Raw genomic sequence first — 17,634 nt, 5'->3', positions numbered from 1 at the left:
AGTCACTCAATTTTTTCAGGGCAAGCTAAATTCTGATGGACAAGCTGAGCCGTTGAATAGCAGGTCCTTCCCGCCGAGTGACCCTTGGATCCTCTGGTCTATTGGAATCTGTGATACTAAGGGACAGGCCGACATTGGACCTGTTTGCCACCTCAAGGAACCATCGCTTTCCTCTTTTTTGTTCTCAGGGCTTGGACCCTCTAGCATGGGCAGCAGATGCCATGCTGCAAGATTGGTCCCATTTGGAACAAGAACTGTCAAGAGGAGCTCAAGTCCTTGCCCAAGAAATGAGGAAGAAGTCTTCTGTGCACAAGTGGGAGCCAGTCTTCTTAATTTTTGGGAGAAGTGGAGTATCAGAGGGACAGAACAGTGGATTGTCAAGGTTCCGAGAGAGGGCTTCTCCATCCTGTTCATGGAGAGCCCTCCTTTGGTCCCTTCTCCCTTCATTTTGACAGTCTACTCAAGAGGCTCGGGAAAACATTCGGCCCTTTTGGAGGAAGTCTCCTCTCTCCTTTGATGGAGAGTCATAGAAGTCAAGGACATCAACTCAGAGGACTTCTACTACCATCTGTTTGTGGTACCCAAATCACTGGGATTGGGAGACCAGTCCTATGTAAGCACCTTCATTCTCTTTGTTTGGCATCAAGACATTCATCAAGTTCGACGAAGTTCAGATGGTGACGAACCAGTCAGTCCTTTCATCCATTCACCAGGGTGGTTGGATGATAACCTTGGATATGCAGGACACACGCTTCCACTTTCCCTTCCATCCAGGCTCCAGGAAGTATCTAAGGTTCATCTTCCAGGACACTCTCTCAGGCACCCCACATCAGTGCCTAAACACCTCTCTCCTCTTGGAGCACCTGGTGCCACCCAAGCCCCCGCCGCCATCTGAGACCCCGGTGCCAGTTAAATCTCCAGTTTGGACCCTTTGCTTCAAGCTCTCTTTAGCACCGCAAGTGTTCGCTCGAGTCCTCACTCCTCTAGCAAGTGACTTCATTTAATAGGCATTAACGTCAGTCTACATCTGAACAACTTGCCTCTTCGATCCCCTTCGAAGAAAAAGTGCACGAAGGACTTGTACATCTCCCCTCTCTCAGGAACTGGGAATTATCATCTACCTTCAGAAGTCCCAGTTGGCCCCGTCACAAGAGTTCCTCTATTTGGGGATGAGTCTTAACCCTCGGACTTTAAAGGTTTTTCCATTTGCCAAGAGAATCACCAGCTGCCTTCAGACCGTCCACAAGTTTCTAGCCCCTTCGTCTTGCTCAGCCTATCAGTGGATGAGCCTACAGGAGACTGTCATCTATCAAGATGTTCATCAAGTTAGGCAACTTCTCATGAGAAGTTTTGCAATTCTTCTTCTAGGCCAATTGGGACAAGGAAACACAGCTGAACACCTATACCTTTCCCATAAACCGGGGATCAAGTCGAACAGGCATGGTGGCGGTCTGAATGTAGACTTTCAGAAGGAAAGCCTCTCATCATCTGAGCCCAGGCTTAGACTTCTATTCAGACTCCTTGGTTCTAGGTTGAGGAGTCTTCTTGGGCTACGCCTTTCCGCCCTTCAACATGATCAGGGAAGTGCTGAACAAGTCTTGGGCTCATTGCAATGTTATGATGATTCTCATAGCCTCGTTCTGGCCCCTGAAAGAATGGTTCCAGGACCTGCTATGGTTGTGGGTGGACTTTCTGAGACTTCTTCCCCTAAAAACCATGTCTACTCAGGTAGTCTCACTTTAAGAGTTGTCCATTCCTGTCCTGACAGGCTTCAGACTGTCCAGAAGTTTGTCAGAGTGTAAGAGTTTTCAAGATGCGCTGCAGAAGCTATTGCAAGATGCAGGCGTCGACTTACCAGCTGCATCTTCTAGGCTAAGTGGGCAATTTTCCGAAGCTTGTGTCTCAGACTCAGCGTCTCTTCTTCTGAGACATTTGTGACCCAATTGCGGATTTCCTTCTTTATCCGAGATTTAGGAATGTCTCGTCACCAATATTAAGGGGGTTTCAAGCTGTTTTTAGCTCAGTGTTTAAACACAGAGGTCCTGAATCTTGCATCAATCCCAAATCTTAACGACCTTGTCAAGTCTTTTGATACGTCTAAGCAGGAGGGAAGAGAACCCTTCCAAGCCCTGGCCCTGTCCTTTCTCCATTAAGACCTTAACGGATACCTTGGCCCTGAGGAAGAAGAGAGAGTATTTTGTCCTGCTAGGGCTCTAAGGTATTACCTGAGGAGGGTGGAGAAGATCAGAGGACCATCCAGTAACCTCTGGTACTCTGTCAAGAACCTGTCTCGCCCTCTGACTAAGAACACATTGTCCTTCTTCGTTAGAGACTTAATTTCTGAGGCACACTCTCAGATTCAGGAAGACATTTTGCTGACTTTTACAGTGAAAGCTCGTGACATCAGGACAGTCTCTAACCTATTAGCTTTCAGGCACTTACATCACTCACTTCCGTTCTGCAGTTGACCTACGGGAAGTGCAAACCGATCTTCGTGCCTCAATAGTTGAAAGAAGTTGAAACAGTGTTTGAAGATTGCAGTACCTTGGGGCCATTATCAGTGGCTGGCATGGTATTGGGTGAGGAAGCATAGGAATCTCTCTTTTCTCCTACTGTCTCTTCATCTTGAAGTAGAGTGTTGAATTTTTGGGAGCCAGGGGTACAGTGTACCTGGAGTACCGACCAGCCTCAGTGAATGGGTTGTGGTGTTTTCAGTGTACAGGCAGTCACTGGTTTATGCTCAGCTTACGACATTCCGAGCTTACTACGCTTATCAAACATATTCATCAAAATGATTTCCTGGGTTACAGTGTATGTTCTGGGGTTACAGCGGTGATCCAGCGGAAGAAATATGGCTCCAAAACAGCAGAATGATCAAAATTTGGAGTTTTTTTTTAATGAAAAACTCAATAAAAATGTAGTTTACATCGTTTTCAAGACACCCAAAGGATTAAAAGTAAGGTTTTCTTATGATTTTCAACGATATTTCAGGTTACAACGATTTTCGGCTTATGGCGTGGCACCGGAATGGAACCTCCGGCTTAAACCAGGGACTACCTGTAGGTGAAAGTGTTGTATGGTTGTTTTTATTGTGGTACTGCGCCAGGGCAAGGGCACTTATTGATGCTCTGCTAACCATTGGACATATCCTTTGCTGCAAAGTTCCCACCTAAGTAGAGGCGCTCCACGGCTATACCGTCACGCCACTACAGGTTAAGATGAGCCCCAACCAGAGGCAGTAATTACCTGCAGTAGCTCTCTTACCAAATAAGGAAATGACAATCATTGTCTTCAGTGCTAGCAACTTCTCTATTTCAAAGTCATTACCATGCCTTGGTGTTTTGGAATAGGCTATGTCCATGTATCCCACCTCCATTCAATGTGGGATTCAGCTACGTAATTACTGTACCTGGTAAGTTACTTATATGAAAATGACATTCTCATAATAAAATTAAGTTTCATTCATACTTACCAAGTAATTACAGAATCGGAGCCTTTCCAGTACTCCCATTAGTGGGCGGGGCTTGTCACCTACACTAAACCATCTGAAGTGCTACAGCGATTTTTTAAATAAAAGCTGCCGCGTGTGTTAGAACTATAGCTATGTAATTACTTGGTAAGTATATAGTATATGAAACTTAATTTTATCATGAAAATAACATTTTATTTATGATACTGGATGTGAAAATGTTTTATGTTATAGGCATTAAAGAATGCCTTTAAAAAACTTTGATTGTGGTAATGCTTTTGGTCTGGTTATATATAAATCTTTGCTGTTGAAGTGTTGTGCATCTCTTAAGGAGATAACTTTAGTCATAAATTAGTTTTAAAAATGTTGTACTGTACTGTAAATGAATATATAGAATAACATTGACTTGTAAATTTAAATATGACCTTTTAAATTTTGTTTTTGAAGACCTGTCCTTGGTGCCATTGTGATAAGAAAAGGCCAGGCATGGTCTACATTTTGGGGAGCTATCAATACTGAAGGATATTATGCCAGGTCAATGGATTACATGGATATTATCAACAATAATAGAAGGTAAGGGTTAAATTTTTTGTATTAAATTTCAGTATATGCTTATTAGGGTGTAAGCTTTTGAACTTTCTTTAATTAAAATGGGAAATATCTTATACTATTCAATTCTAATTGATAGTTTGAATGGTACTACCTGATGCTGATGATGTTTCTTTGCTGAATGTCCGTACTGTTGTCATGAAAATTTTTTTACCTTCGTTTATCTGTAATAGGTTTAGTGTTTAAGGCTGCGTAGTTTTTAAAATGGACCTAGTCACAATATTACACAATATTACGGCAAGCATCCTTCAACAAAGACAGGCAACAATATGCCACCTCTCTTGTCCCTTGGACCTCATATGAAAGTAGCTGGTGTTCTTTGTATTACCTAACACCCTTCTGCTGTCTCCTTTGATAATGGAAAAAGTGAAAGTACCTGTAAATTTCTTATCCAAAAGTTATGTGTGTACTCCTGATTATCATAAGCTGCTTACATTGGAACATGCAAGATGTAAAAGTCCACAGTGCAGTTTATACTGATTGTTCCAAATCGTTATCAGTAGTATGGTCTTCAATATCATCTAATAAAGCAGATAATTTTTCTTTATCAAAAATGCTTTTGTTTTCATAGCGGGACTGTGCAATAGATTAAGCACTTAAGATATTAGAAACATACCACCAAAAAAAATTTTTAATCTTCAATGGCTCTAGAAGTGCTAAAGAAGCAGTTTAGTTTCATTGTCTAGTTTCATTATCCCAAAATTTTTTAATTACCATAAGTAAGGTTTTCATTATGCAAACTATATGAAGCTAATGTAAATGATGATAAATGTTGGATCCACACCCATATAAGCATAAAGGAAATGAAAATGCCTTTAAAGCAGCCGAAGGCACAACTGTGTCAGTGTTAAGAACAACCATTCCCAGCAAGTAGTATTTAACATCTCTAAAACCTTATAGTAAATGGTAAGTTTTAAGGAGCTCTGAACCTGATGACAGCAAATTAAAACTGAATAAATCCAGTATTGGATTATGGTATTCAAAATAATAAAGAATGCCATGTTGAAATAATTCTGTCCCATCTTTAACTGGTTATGCTTGTTTGACCCATGAATATTTATCATGTATAATTGTGTTCATATCAGGCAAGCAAATCAAGCAAACTAATCAAAACCCCTCGGTAGGTTTAATCATTGGAAGTTTCTCATCTGCTCTCATTAATACGTTCACCTCACTCAAGTAAAAACCTGATGTCTGTGCCATGATATCAGAATTCAGTTGTAACCAGACATTATCCATTTTCTACAAAAACTAGTGATTAAAGACTTCTGTGGTACTGCACATACAGTATTTGTTTTTGACTTAAATATTTTAATTCGAAAGACAAAACAGCTTTCATTTCCCTGCCTTCCATATGGGCCTCCTTTTTTTTCAGTCCTTTGTAACCAACCTCTTTCATTACTATGTTATAAACAACAGAAGACTTAGTAATGATACTTGTTATACTGTATATCAGCATTTATTTCAAATTCTTGTAATATATCTACCAGTGTCTTCTCTCTAGGTTTTATGTTAATGCAACCTCAGGCTCAGTTTGTGTTTTTGGTGCCATGTTCCTTTTTAATGTCCATCTGGTTGCTTGTAGTATTCTGTCAAATGCCCTCCCAAAATTTTGATCCATTGATATAGCCTCTTCCTGTTATCCTCACATTTTGAAGAGTACCTCTGTGTAATGAAATTTCCCTTGCAAAGCCAAAGTAACTTTTTTATTTCAATTATGTTTTTCAACCTCCCTCCTGCACTTTCTCCACTACTGTCATAGTGTTCCTTAATAATCTTACTACCATTTTCCTGTTCATGTTATAGTATATTCTCTTTTCCATTGTATTTTAATGTTGCATTGCGCTTGTCTTACTTTCTTCTCCTATTTCTTCATTCTTTGTCTTGTTTTCGTAAATTCCAGTCAGAATCTTTGTGACCGGATTTGTAACCACTTTTAGCAGCTTGTCTGTTATTTTTGGATGGTCTTGGAGCTTTACCATTTTGCATAATAAGGATTAAAAAAAAATGACCACTAGTGCCAGATTGGTGGTTTATTGGGAGGACTGTTTGGATGGGAGTTGATATTTGCCCTGGTAGGAAAAGGGATATTGAGATGGAAAATTTGGAAAATTCTAACTAAGAGTACTTGGAACTGATATGTTTTGACAAGTTTTTTATTTAATTTTTTGCTGATATCAGCTGTATTGCATTTTCGTTTTGATTATGGTATTCACTTTCAGCACATGCTTTGAGTCTGGTGTGGGAAAAATTTCATAACTAGCATTTTTTGTATGATTAAGTGATTGTAATTGCTTTGTAACAACTGTTGTTGATTACTAGAAATGAAGGAGGAGAGAGAGAGAGAACAAATCAGATTGGTTGGGTATGCAAATTAATTTTGAAATCCTTGTTAATCTTCTTCAAGAACACCCAGAGGACCTTTGAACACTAAATGTGTGATAAGTTATAAACTCAGAGAGATAAAATACTAGCAGTGGTATTACTGAGAGAATACGATTTAAGAATTGGAAATTGGAATAATGGTTTACAAGATCATACTTTTCGACAAGTTCCTCTTGAAGTTTTCAGTAATGATCCTTAAGATTTTCTCTAAGAGAAAAGTGCAGAATACAAATGAATTGAATAATTTATTTTTTGCTGTTGGTGGGTTGGTTTAGATTAAGCCATGGTATTGCCAGCATGGACCCTTCTTAAGAGGGAACCTGTTTTCTCAATGTAAAGATTTTATCATAAATACTTGAGTTGTTGCAGCTGTTTTCTCTCCTTCTCTTACGTTACATTAAGATAATCAGTGTTGATGGCAGTGATGTGATAGTGTCATAAAGTCATTTTGGCTGTATGAAATTACTGTGTTACTGAACTATTCTAGAATACCTTGTTTTTCTATCCATATTGATAAAGCCATACTATGACGCTTTCATAAATTCAGACTGGCATCATTGCAGCCAGGTTGGACAAGACAGATGATTCAAGAATTTTCCCATAAAAATTACACCAGTCATCTAAATTTCTAAACTAACGACTTCCACTGAAACATTTTCTGTCTTAAGACTATAGCAAGGTTAATAGAATATTGCAATATGGGGAACTAATCCAAGATTTTGGTGTAAAAGAGTTTGATAAATTTGCAGGTATTATTCTTAATTTGTGCAGCTTTTAGTATTCTAGTTTGATTCATATCTACATCTTAGTGCTTTAGTTGCATGCTAGGGGGTTTTACAACAAAAATAAAAGTTTAATAAGAACATAGTAAAGTTCTGGGATCTACGAGGAATAGTGATATTGTAAAATAAGCAAAAAATGGTCTTAGATGAAGTGTGGTCTTTGTTTTATCTTTTGTGAACAATTCATTATACAAATGATAAGTATTTGATAATACTTCTTGAATATTTATGGATACCTTATTCAGGACATTCCATTAGGAGCTTTTTGGGCTTAAAAGACGAAAGCCTTTAGGAAAATTTTAATTTTATGAGTAATTTTAACATAAGTGTCACAGTAATCATGATAAAAATTAGTGTCAGATATGAAATTTATGAAAGAAAAGACTCTATGCAGTATATATAGGGTACACAGTACCATGGAAGGTTATCAAAATTTATTGTTCCATTTTGTTTAGAGCAGATGTAGCTGTGTAACATTATCATGTATTTTTTCTTGATATTCCATAATGTAAAAAGTTTTAAATGGCAGTAGTAAACATTATCCTAGGATTGCTTGTGTTAATTTGTTAATCTTGCATTTTTTCTCAGTCCTGCATTGTCGTAACATGCTTTTAATCCTTGGGTGGTCTATTTCATTGATGTTGGAGGCATATATTTAACTAACAGAATCTTGAGTGTATTTGGTTATTTATCTAAAGCCATTCAGGGAGGTATGATGGCTGAGACTCAATATCAAGCTATCATGAACACAATAAAATCACTAGTTTTAGAAATTGAGTTTGTAATTCATTAATGGTTTCACGACATCACCTCTCCTCTTTAGATCCACACTGAATAAGATTAAAGGTTTTGAAATCTCTTTGAAATGATATGATATTCCTAAGTTTTGTGGTTTTACTGTTACCATTCCAGAAATTTTATTCTAGAAAATCCTTGTGATGACTTGGAATGACAGAAGGTTTTCTATAAAAAAAGCTGTAGGTTGCTGTTCAACTCTGTGGAAAAGGGAGTGAGAACATTTCTAAAACATCTTGTATTGTATATGACTTTCAGGTTAGAATTCATATTTTAGTAAAGGATGAAAATAAAGAATTAATTCTTTTTCACTAAAATTATTGTAAAAACTTCACTTTACTTGGTGTCTGAAATTTGACAGTTGGTGATGTACAACAATTTTTTAAGCATTGTAATATGATGTGTGAAAAAAATTGAAATATTTATATATTTTTTCATCCCATCCCAATTTAACATTCTTATATGCTTTCTTATACACGTTTTTGGACCACCATCATAAGTGAATTTTACGGATGAAAGCACCTTTTCATTATTGTTTCAAGCCTTGTAAGTGTTATAACTATTAAATACTGGAAAACTAATTCTTTAAATTGAGCATGCCCCTTTGGATAAACTGGTACTGTTTGAACGTTTTACAGGACCAAAAAATGCGTGGTTGTATTTGAAAATTTATTGAAATTTAAAAAAAAAATTTATTCTGTGGATGATTGACTTTATATTAAGAATTATATTCCATAATTGCAAGAAGGTTGTTGATATGGAAAACTCGTTCACTAAATATATTGACTACATGTTATCCAGACAGACTAATGTTAGTTTACAAATGTTTGTTAATGCCTACATAATTCATGCACTGGTGTAAGCAACTTTTGAGAATACATTAATCTACCTGATAAAATGTGACATTGAAAAGACTTTAATGGGAAAAGTGCCAGATAAATACAAAGAATTGATAAAGAGGTCTTCACATTTGATGATAAGTGTGTGGAAAACTTTCGAGGGAAAAATAGCACAACTTGCCCTAAGCTGTTGCCTTTCCCCTTTTGTGACCTTGACTTATTGACTATACACTGTGCTATGTTTATTAGGATGAATAAATGATTAACTCTCTGTTATTCAGTTGTAATCTTTTTAGTAGTGTTAATAAATGAGTGGGTTTTTGTTATTCATGAACATATTTGATGCTAATAGTATACATTAAAGAACAAAGATAATATTGCAAACTTTGAGCAAATTTTTTGTACCATATTTGCATATTTACCTAATTTAAGTTCTTTCATAGCAGCTTTCTTGCTACTATGCATAAGAACAGGTACATTATATGGTACAGTATATTAACATAGGTTTAAAAAGACATATTTCCACAATACTTTTGTCTTTAAAACTCCCTGTTTACTTATAGCCTCAACTCAAAAAGTGAAGAGAGAGAACAGTATTACATAAAACAAGTTCTGATATGTACAGAATGATATGCAGTGGTTTCAGATGTAAATACAGTAATGGTTTTATGAAATTCTTTGGCAAATTATCTAGTATTTTTTTTTTTTTATTTTTCATGCACATACAGTTCTTCCATCAACTTGATCCACATGTTTCAGGAATTTCAGTATACCATGTACATTTCTAAACTAACCTTTTTTACGCAATAATTGACAGATTTTGACTTTATTTAGTGCTGATGCAGCACACACACATACACAAATTTGAAGGTTATCTTTTTAATTTTATCATACCAGTCGCACTGTAGAATGTTATTGTAATTAGTTACTTGCTGAACTGGGCAATATAGGTTGTACGGAAAGCTTTGATGTCTACTGCATATTTGTTGTTAGCATGGCATTCATAGATTCCAGCATCAGCTTGGGATGCAGGATCAATTTCCATCTTACTCTTTAGATAGTTGCCCTTTCTCGTTTCATGAAGCTGAAAAGGAAGGACAGATATAAATATATAATATATAAAATAGTATTCACAAAAGTTTTTGTATATGAAGATAAAATTGACAGGTAAAACAGGTGGTAGACACCAAATGCTTAAAAGATATTTCTAAAAATACTTTTGTACGCCACAGCTTTATCACAGAGGGTCATGGATTATGGGTTAATAATTAATAAACTTTTAGAATCAGTTTTACTATATATTCACATTTTCTTGCGTACTATGTGGTTGTAACTACAGCTTTCATCATTACACTTATGATTTCCAAGAGCAGTGCATCAGCTACCAAAGGAAGGTCATATAATTGAAACAAAATTTCTGTTATCACCAGTGTTTCTATCAAACATGCTACTCTTTGTCAGTCTGTGTATTTGTTTTAATTATGCCCTTTACAACAGACACTGTGTGAGAAAATGATGATTATAAATTGACTGTATTGGGTTTGTAATGTATGAAGTTGTTAGGTTATTTCAACAAATCCCTTCTTTCTTGACTGAAATGAAGAAAAGTTACAAGTGTCTGTTTTGTTGGGGTAACACTCTTGAAATATCAGTTCACCTGAAAATCAATACTCTCCCCAATTAGTGGTTAAAAGTATTTTACTGATGCTGTATAATGTTCAGGAACTTAGTTTAGAGATCATAATTTATATTATCCTTTTGGAAGTATGTTGTTTTTTAATTTTTAATAAAGACTAATTCCTTGTACCAATTATATGGGAGTTAAACTACTAAACAATAGTAATGTTGTTATGTGATTATGTACCGAATCTGTATTTATGTTTATTACTTAGCCAATTTTCTACATGCATATGAACTCTCAAATTCATTTTTGCCCTGTAATGAAATGATAAATGGATGAATAAGTAGCTGTATCAAGCATTCATGTTAGTGTTTGCTTGCAACTTGGTTGCTAATACCTCTCAAGTTACAAGAGGCTGGGTGTGATCTTTAACTCTATGTAAGGTTTCTCTTCTCACTTAGCTAGCCTTAGCAGGATGAGTATTGTGTTAAAACCATATGCAGGAACATTGGTACCCGCCAGAACCTTCTATCAGACTTTCCCTATGAGATATCATGAATAGTGACAATAGATTTTTTTCCATGCTTTTGAGTGCTATATGTTCAGACTTCAGTAGAATAGAAAAGAAGCTCTGTGGTGGTTCTTGCTGTTAGTAAACCATACCAGTGCCCTAGAAGAAATTTGAAATTTAAGTGCAAGTTAATTGAAGTATCGGATACTTTTGTTACCACCATGATCATCATTGTTGGTGTTTCCGTGGCAGGTCATCATCAGCAGCATTGCCTGGATTTAATCCTGATTCAGTACTTATATATCCACCACTAACATATCACATTCTAAAAAACTAAATCTTCGAGGTTTCAGTCCATTTTTTGCCTTTTGACATACAGTATCTTGTCTTTACAGCTCTCTCATTCATTTTTGTTTTTAAATGCCCTTATACTGTATATGCTACGTAGAAAAATGATAGCCTCATACACATCTTCCTTTTTTTGTTCTGTCTGCTGGGATATTATTTAAAAGTGTTTCAATAAGCTTTTTCCACTTCAGCAATGCTTTTGCTACCCATTTCCGTATAATACTATTGATATTGACTTTACTGTGCAGTAATGTTGCCAAGGTAACAGGAACATTTTGCTTCCTCCAAGGTCTGTCCCTCTGCCATAGTATGCTAGTATCCTCTTCCTCCTCCCCCCCTCTTTACCCTTAGTCGTTTTACATGTAGAGCATCAAAAATCCCATACTCCATTTACACCTTGCAATCCTGAACATTATTTGACACCTGTTAATTCCAATATATACAATAATGTTGTGTTCACCCTAACACTTGTCCTGCAATATCAGTGTGTTAACTTTCCAAACTGAAATTTTTCATGCTCTTTCTGGTCACCATAATCCTGGTTTTGGTTACTCTGGGTATCAGTTGTCCTTCTCTCAGTTGTTAGGTTCTTCTTTTAAACAGTTACTATAGAAGACATTTTGCTTTGTTTCTATTGTTAATGTTAAATAATATGCATACATTAGCTCCCAGGTCTGCTTTCTATCCTCTGCAGTTCCTTCGTTGATCTTGCGTTATGATTTAGAGTCGCCACTTCATGAAACTTTCTATTACCTTAGATTACAAAGTCCCTCTAATTGCTTATCATGAAACTGTCGAATTCCTTTCAATTTCACAAGTATCAGGTACAGCATTTCCTTATCACATGTTGTTGGTTTTGTAGTGTTCTCATTGCAGTATATAATGGTCACTCCTTTGTTGATTTTCTTGGTATGAAGCTGAACTGACAATTGTTAATGTTGTTTTTATCAGCCTTTCCTGTAACACCTCCCATACTTTCACAACTTACTTGAACAGCGTATAATTGCTTTTAAGATTTGAACCTTATTTACATCAGCTTTCCTTTGTATAGTATTGTCATAGTACTCGTTTTCCACTCCACAGATCCTATTTCTTTCTTTTTCCTGTTTTATAGATTTTGGTCAACTCCATTTCTAGTTCTTGAGCCGCTCACCACAAATTGTTTATTCAAGATTATCCTGTAGTTTTACTGTTTTTTGTTTCTTCAGGGCTCTCTTAACCTTAGATGTTAATATCCTCCAGTTCTTAGGGCTCTCATAACCTTAGATGTTAATATCCTCCAATTCTTAATTATATTCTAAACTCATTAGTTTTAAGGTGCTCTGTGTACAGTGTTACTCCATGTTTCCATAATTTGTGCTTTTTGACTTAGATTTCTCAGTTTTCATTATTTTTTATTTTATACTCATTTTAAAGATTTCTCAGTTTTCGTTATTTTATATTTTATACTCATTTTACATCTTGGTAATGTTTGTTTTAATCACTTTACTATTTTATGCAATTTCTTTTGCTTTTCATTTTTCATTCTTCTTCAGATCTTCCTCTTTGCAATTGGCACCTGCCTCTTGGCCTCCATCCTACAGGGCTTGGCATTCCTATTTTCATCAGTTGACTTCTGTACCTGGTGATTCTTCCGCTATGTTTTTATCCCTTATCATCTCTTCTCAGATGTCACAACACAAATTTTCCATTCTCTTGAGTATATCTTCTTCCAGAGGTTTCTACCTCTGGTTGTATATTTACTGACACTTTTCTTCTTGCTTCTTGAATTTTTTTTCTATGTTCATATTTATACAAACTGTATATCTTTATCATCACATGATTTTACTTCATTATAATTAATTTGATACCCTCATCACTCTCAACGCATAGATCTCATCATTTTTACCTCCTGTAATGAAATAGGTTTAGTGGATAAGAAGGGTGTGTTACGATGTACATTAATGGAATTGCACTTAGTCAGATAGTGGCTGCAGAAAAGACAAGGTGTAAAGGAAAAATTGTAACAGGGCTTTTTAGTATACGAGTTATCTTTCATTCAATGCTTTGGAGAAGATACCTGAAGGAAAGACTACCAAAAATGTGAACACTATTCCTAATTGGATGGATAGACTCATATAAAGCTTTTGTGACTGAAATGGTATAAAATCGTGATAATGAGAAGCACCTAAAGTTTTATGCACAGATTTTGCTACTTAGCTTATTTTTTCAAGATACATTTATATTTAAATGGAAATCCTGATGAAGGAAGTTGGATTGGTTTAGTATGTGATCAGAAAGATCATCAAGAGAAGGGTAGATCAGTAAAATGAATGAAGCAATTTAAGACAAAATGAAAATACTAACAGACTCCTTAGTTATTAGGATCAAATGGAGAGAGTTGCTTTAAACATGCAAATAGTAGGCTACTAATTATTATTTTGAGAAGTTTAGGCATTGTGTATCAATAATAGGCAACAATGATTATAATAGGGTGACAGTTATTTGAGAAATACCAATTAAATGAATTAGAAACTTTAGACCAAAATTCAGTGATAGATGGAATAAAAAAAATTATGTTAGAGATATTCCCCTGAGGTTGTGTCAGCACAAGTAATGATAAAGGAGACAAATCCAAATGATTTTATAGTATGGAGACCACTGAAGACTAAGTTTATATCACAGAATTGTGAGATGTAACTGAGAATAATTGCCAAACAATTTCTAGGGAGATTTGCAGGCTGATAAAAAGTTGGAAATTTTGGTTACAGTAGAAGAGGCAGTTACAATAATTAGAATATTGTGTGAAAAAACATGGAAATTACAGAATTTTTTGTAATAAGTGTTTGCTCAGTGTAATAAAATAGATAAATATAATGGCCAGAAAAGAAAGTGTGTTTATGTCTCTTCTCAGGTACAATTTGATATGGCTTTTAAATTAGAGGCAAGGTAAAGGATTCATGGAGCATAAAGAAATATAAGGAATTCCACCATTTCAAAATGAAAATCAGGAATGACCAATGATGACTTCTGAGTTCATAATTGGTAAATGGTATATGCAAAAATGGAAAAACTAATTAATATAATGTGGAGAGGGCTGTTTGAAGTAGCATCCATAGAACTGGCAGAGTGATGACCTTAAACCAGTGTTAAGTAAGTGGAATTTAAAATTGGGAGACGGATGATCGAATAGACAAAGCTTTTGATTCAAATTCGTTCAAGAACAGAGTTTCACACAAGAACAGACAGATTGTATTCGTGGCAAAAAATGATTTTCAGAGAAGAAATATATAGCCAGGTCCATGATGTGATCTTTTGAGGACATGCTATTAAATACTGATAGATTCTTGAACATCATTGGAAGTTAGAGATAGGTATGGAAATTTGTTAAATAAATTGTAAGCTGTCCCATTTCACAGTAAAACAGTCATGTTTATTGTATTGTGAAAGTCTCGCTGTCAGATGCATAGATGGTTGTGGGTTTTTTATGTTGTACCTCTGTAGATTTCAGTATGATAACTTAGTGCAAAGTCCTAATGTTTTCCTCTGTGAAGCTCACTTGTTAGAAATGTCAGTCTGTACTGTAATGTATTATAAAGTTTTCTTAGAATTTACTGTCTGAGGGGCTGTGCTTATAATTCAATGAAATATTTCTGGATAGAAGACAAATGGAGGTAAATTTGTGAAATTGGATATTATTTTAACTTTGCATGTAGCCTTTCCAAAGTTTTGTGCCCTAGAAACTAAATTGAATTTGGATGAGACTTCTGCTGTAGGGTACAAAAACCCAACATAAACATTTAAAATTAGAAATGGGCTTCAAATTTAGTCTAGAAGGTGAAGATTGAGTGTCTTTTTACTAGGTGATGGTTGAGTATCTATTTTAGAAGGTGAAGAGTCAGTGATGTTTTAGAAGGTAAAGGTTGAGTGGTTTGTTTAGAAGGTGAAAGCTGGGAGATCTTTTTGGAGAATTTTTCGTTTTTGTTGTAGCTACCAAGAAGATTATTATTAATCATAAAAATCTGAAACTCACCTGCATATATTTGTGGGCGTACAGCTCAACTCCATCCTTGAACCATGTTATTTGAGGAAGTGGAGTTCCTCTAGCAACACACAGAAACACGATTTTGTGACCAAGCACATACTGGTAGTTGAAATGGGAAGATTTTGTTATCTTAGCACCCTGGAAAATATTGAAATGAGCATGTTACGTTCTTTTGAATATAAGAAATTCAGTGTGAATGGAGTTTCTATGAGATTACTGTAACATAGTGTTAAAGTTTTCTTGAGTGTGAAGATTTATCATAATTTAGATTTTGTTGAAATAATGTGAAAAAAATATGTATAGTTAAACTGCATCAGAGATTTCAATTAATTACATTTGAGTGCCATTTTGCTTTCTTAATTTATACTTCTGTTAATGTGAACTTTTAACTAGAATCAAAGGTATGCATGTCTTTGTTAATCTGAACATTTAATGTAAGAAAAAGATGCATACTCTAAGTATTGTGTGGGGTAAGTTGACTTAGAAAACTTATTTGTTATTACTTTTCCACGTTTAAACTTCACATCTTATTTTGATAGTAGTTATTTTCCAACTCAGTTTGTCCATCACTGACAAGGTGATATGTTAGAGGTATAAATGTAGAAAAAGTTACCTTTGGATTCTGGTAGTACTCCTTGGCTTCCACTGAAGGATATGTACCAGTGATGGGCTTGAAGTCTTTTCTTCCTTTATAGCGTCCGGAAAGCTTTCCTCTTTTTCCTGTGCCAATGGTGTTGCTTTGTAATGCAAAACTCACCAACATCAGCACTACTATGACTTTAAAATAATACAGTCCGTCACTCATTTTTGAGCTAATTATTGGGCACCTGTTTAGGATAGAATAGGAAGATGGTAAGGTTTATGATTCTCATTCAAAATTCTAATAAAAATTGTAAACTTGTCTAAGGAGTTAGGTAGCTGAATAATTTTTAAAAAATTACCATTGTGTAAAGAAAAATGGAATCCATTGCTTTTAAATTTGGAAAACAGAGTAATATATTTTATAAAAAAGTTTACTTATTAATCATTATTTTCATTATCCAGAAGTTGGAGAATGGAAGGTTAATGTGAGAAAGGACTAACAAAAAATTACTGTTGTGTATGGAACTGGAATTTCTGGCTTTTCAAAGTTGTTTTTGTGTTTTTATTGTGTAGGTAAAACCATAATGCAATACATAGAATGTACTTTGCACAAATTTGCTTTTTTAAATTTCATTGTTTTATTACAGCTACCTGCCTACTTTTTTCGTACCTTCAGTAACTGTAGTATTTACATTTACTTCTCAGTACATTGTTTTGATTTATCCAACTTCATGTCTTTACATTGATTAATCTATTCATTTTAGATTGATAGCCTTTCTTTTGTTTCAAAAGTTCATAGGTTGAATGTGTTTGACTTACAATGTGTAATTTGTATCATAAATCTGTTATGTCAGGGCAGTTTCGATTTGTGTGTACATATAGTGGATGTGAGTTAAGATGAGAGGCAGGAATAATTTTGGTGTAAAGCAAAAGAATTACAAAATCAAGGCTAGCAGTTACAAGTGACCCTATGAGGCTGAACTCCAGCAAAACAAAAACACTATTGATTAGCATATCTCATACTGATTTCCCACCCCATCCTCCCCTTCAGGTGGATGGAACTTTGCTGATTGAGTCTGAAGCTTTAACTATTCTAGGTTTAACTTCCGACTTACATCTAACTTTTGAGAACTATCTAATGAAAGTTTCAGCAAATGCTGCATGAAAGTTAGGTATTGTTTGCAAGGCCTCATATATTTATAACAGTAATAAAATCAGTGAACCTGTTTTAGGTCATTTGTATTTCCTTTACTGGAATACTGTTCTCCAGTGTGGATGTCTGCTTCTGCTGGAGATGTATCTCTTTTAGATAGAGTGATTCGTGGTGGTGGGTTTTTGTTTCCTAATAGTAGCAGTTATGACTTTGACCATCGATGGATGGTCTCGATTGTCACTTTTTTATAAGTTGTATTTCAACAGAGATCTTTCAGATTACAATTGATCCCTGATCCCCTTTATCTGCCGAGAGCAACCAGATTCACTGAACATCAGCACCAATATGCAGTAAGTTTGCCTCTCTGTCGAACCTCTCAGTTCCAGAGGTCCTTTATTCCTCGCACCATTGGACTGTAGAACAGCCTTGTAGAGGATGTCATGCAATTGGAACTTTGAAGTTCAAGTGAAGATGCAATGCATTACTACCCTAATACTATTCTTCTTGCATTTTAAT

The 17,634-nt window shown here is 35.4% G+C and overlaps 2 protein-coding genes across 3 annotated transcripts in view; one reads left to right on the top strand and one right to left on the bottom strand.

Annotated features, from left to right (window-relative positions):
* Window positions 1-17,634, top strand: part of LOC136835947 (procollagen-lysine,2-oxoglutarate 5-dioxygenase 1-like) — a 390,163-nt gene that overhangs the window by 15,071 nt on the left and 357,458 nt on the right. Inside the window, exon 7 of the mRNA XM_067099845.1 lies at window positions 3,917-4,042. Within this exon, the coding sequence (XP_066955946.1) occupies window positions 3,917-4,042 (126 nt within the window). The remainder of the gene's footprint in view (window positions 1-3,916; window positions 4,043-17,634) is intronic.
* The window catches only part of LOC136835949 (immunoglobulin domain-containing protein oig-4-like), a 16,207-nt gene continuing 7,268 nt past the window's right edge, over window positions 8,696-17,634 (bottom strand). For both annotated transcript variants that reach the window (XM_067099849.1, XM_067099848.1), the window contains exons 2-4: window positions 15,997-16,210; window positions 15,372-15,521; window positions 8,696-9,963 (exon numbers count right to left, since the gene is read on the bottom strand). In XM_067099849.1, coding sequence (XP_066955950.1) covers window positions 9,805-9,963; window positions 15,372-15,521; window positions 15,997-16,188 — 501 coding nt within the window. In that variant the 5' untranslated portion in view covers window positions 16,189-16,210 and the 3' untranslated portion in view covers window positions 8,696-9,804. The remainder of the gene's footprint in view (window positions 9,964-15,371; window positions 15,522-15,996; window positions 16,211-17,634) is intronic.

The sequence above is a fragment of the Macrobrachium rosenbergii genome, chromosome 55 (assembly GCF_040412425.1).
Source record: "Macrobrachium rosenbergii isolate ZJJX-2024 chromosome 55, ASM4041242v1, whole genome shotgun sequence".
NCBI lineage: Eukaryota > Metazoa > Arthropoda > Malacostraca > Decapoda > Palaemonidae > Macrobrachium > Macrobrachium rosenbergii.
This window is presented reverse-complemented; position numbering and strand designations above follow the sequence as displayed.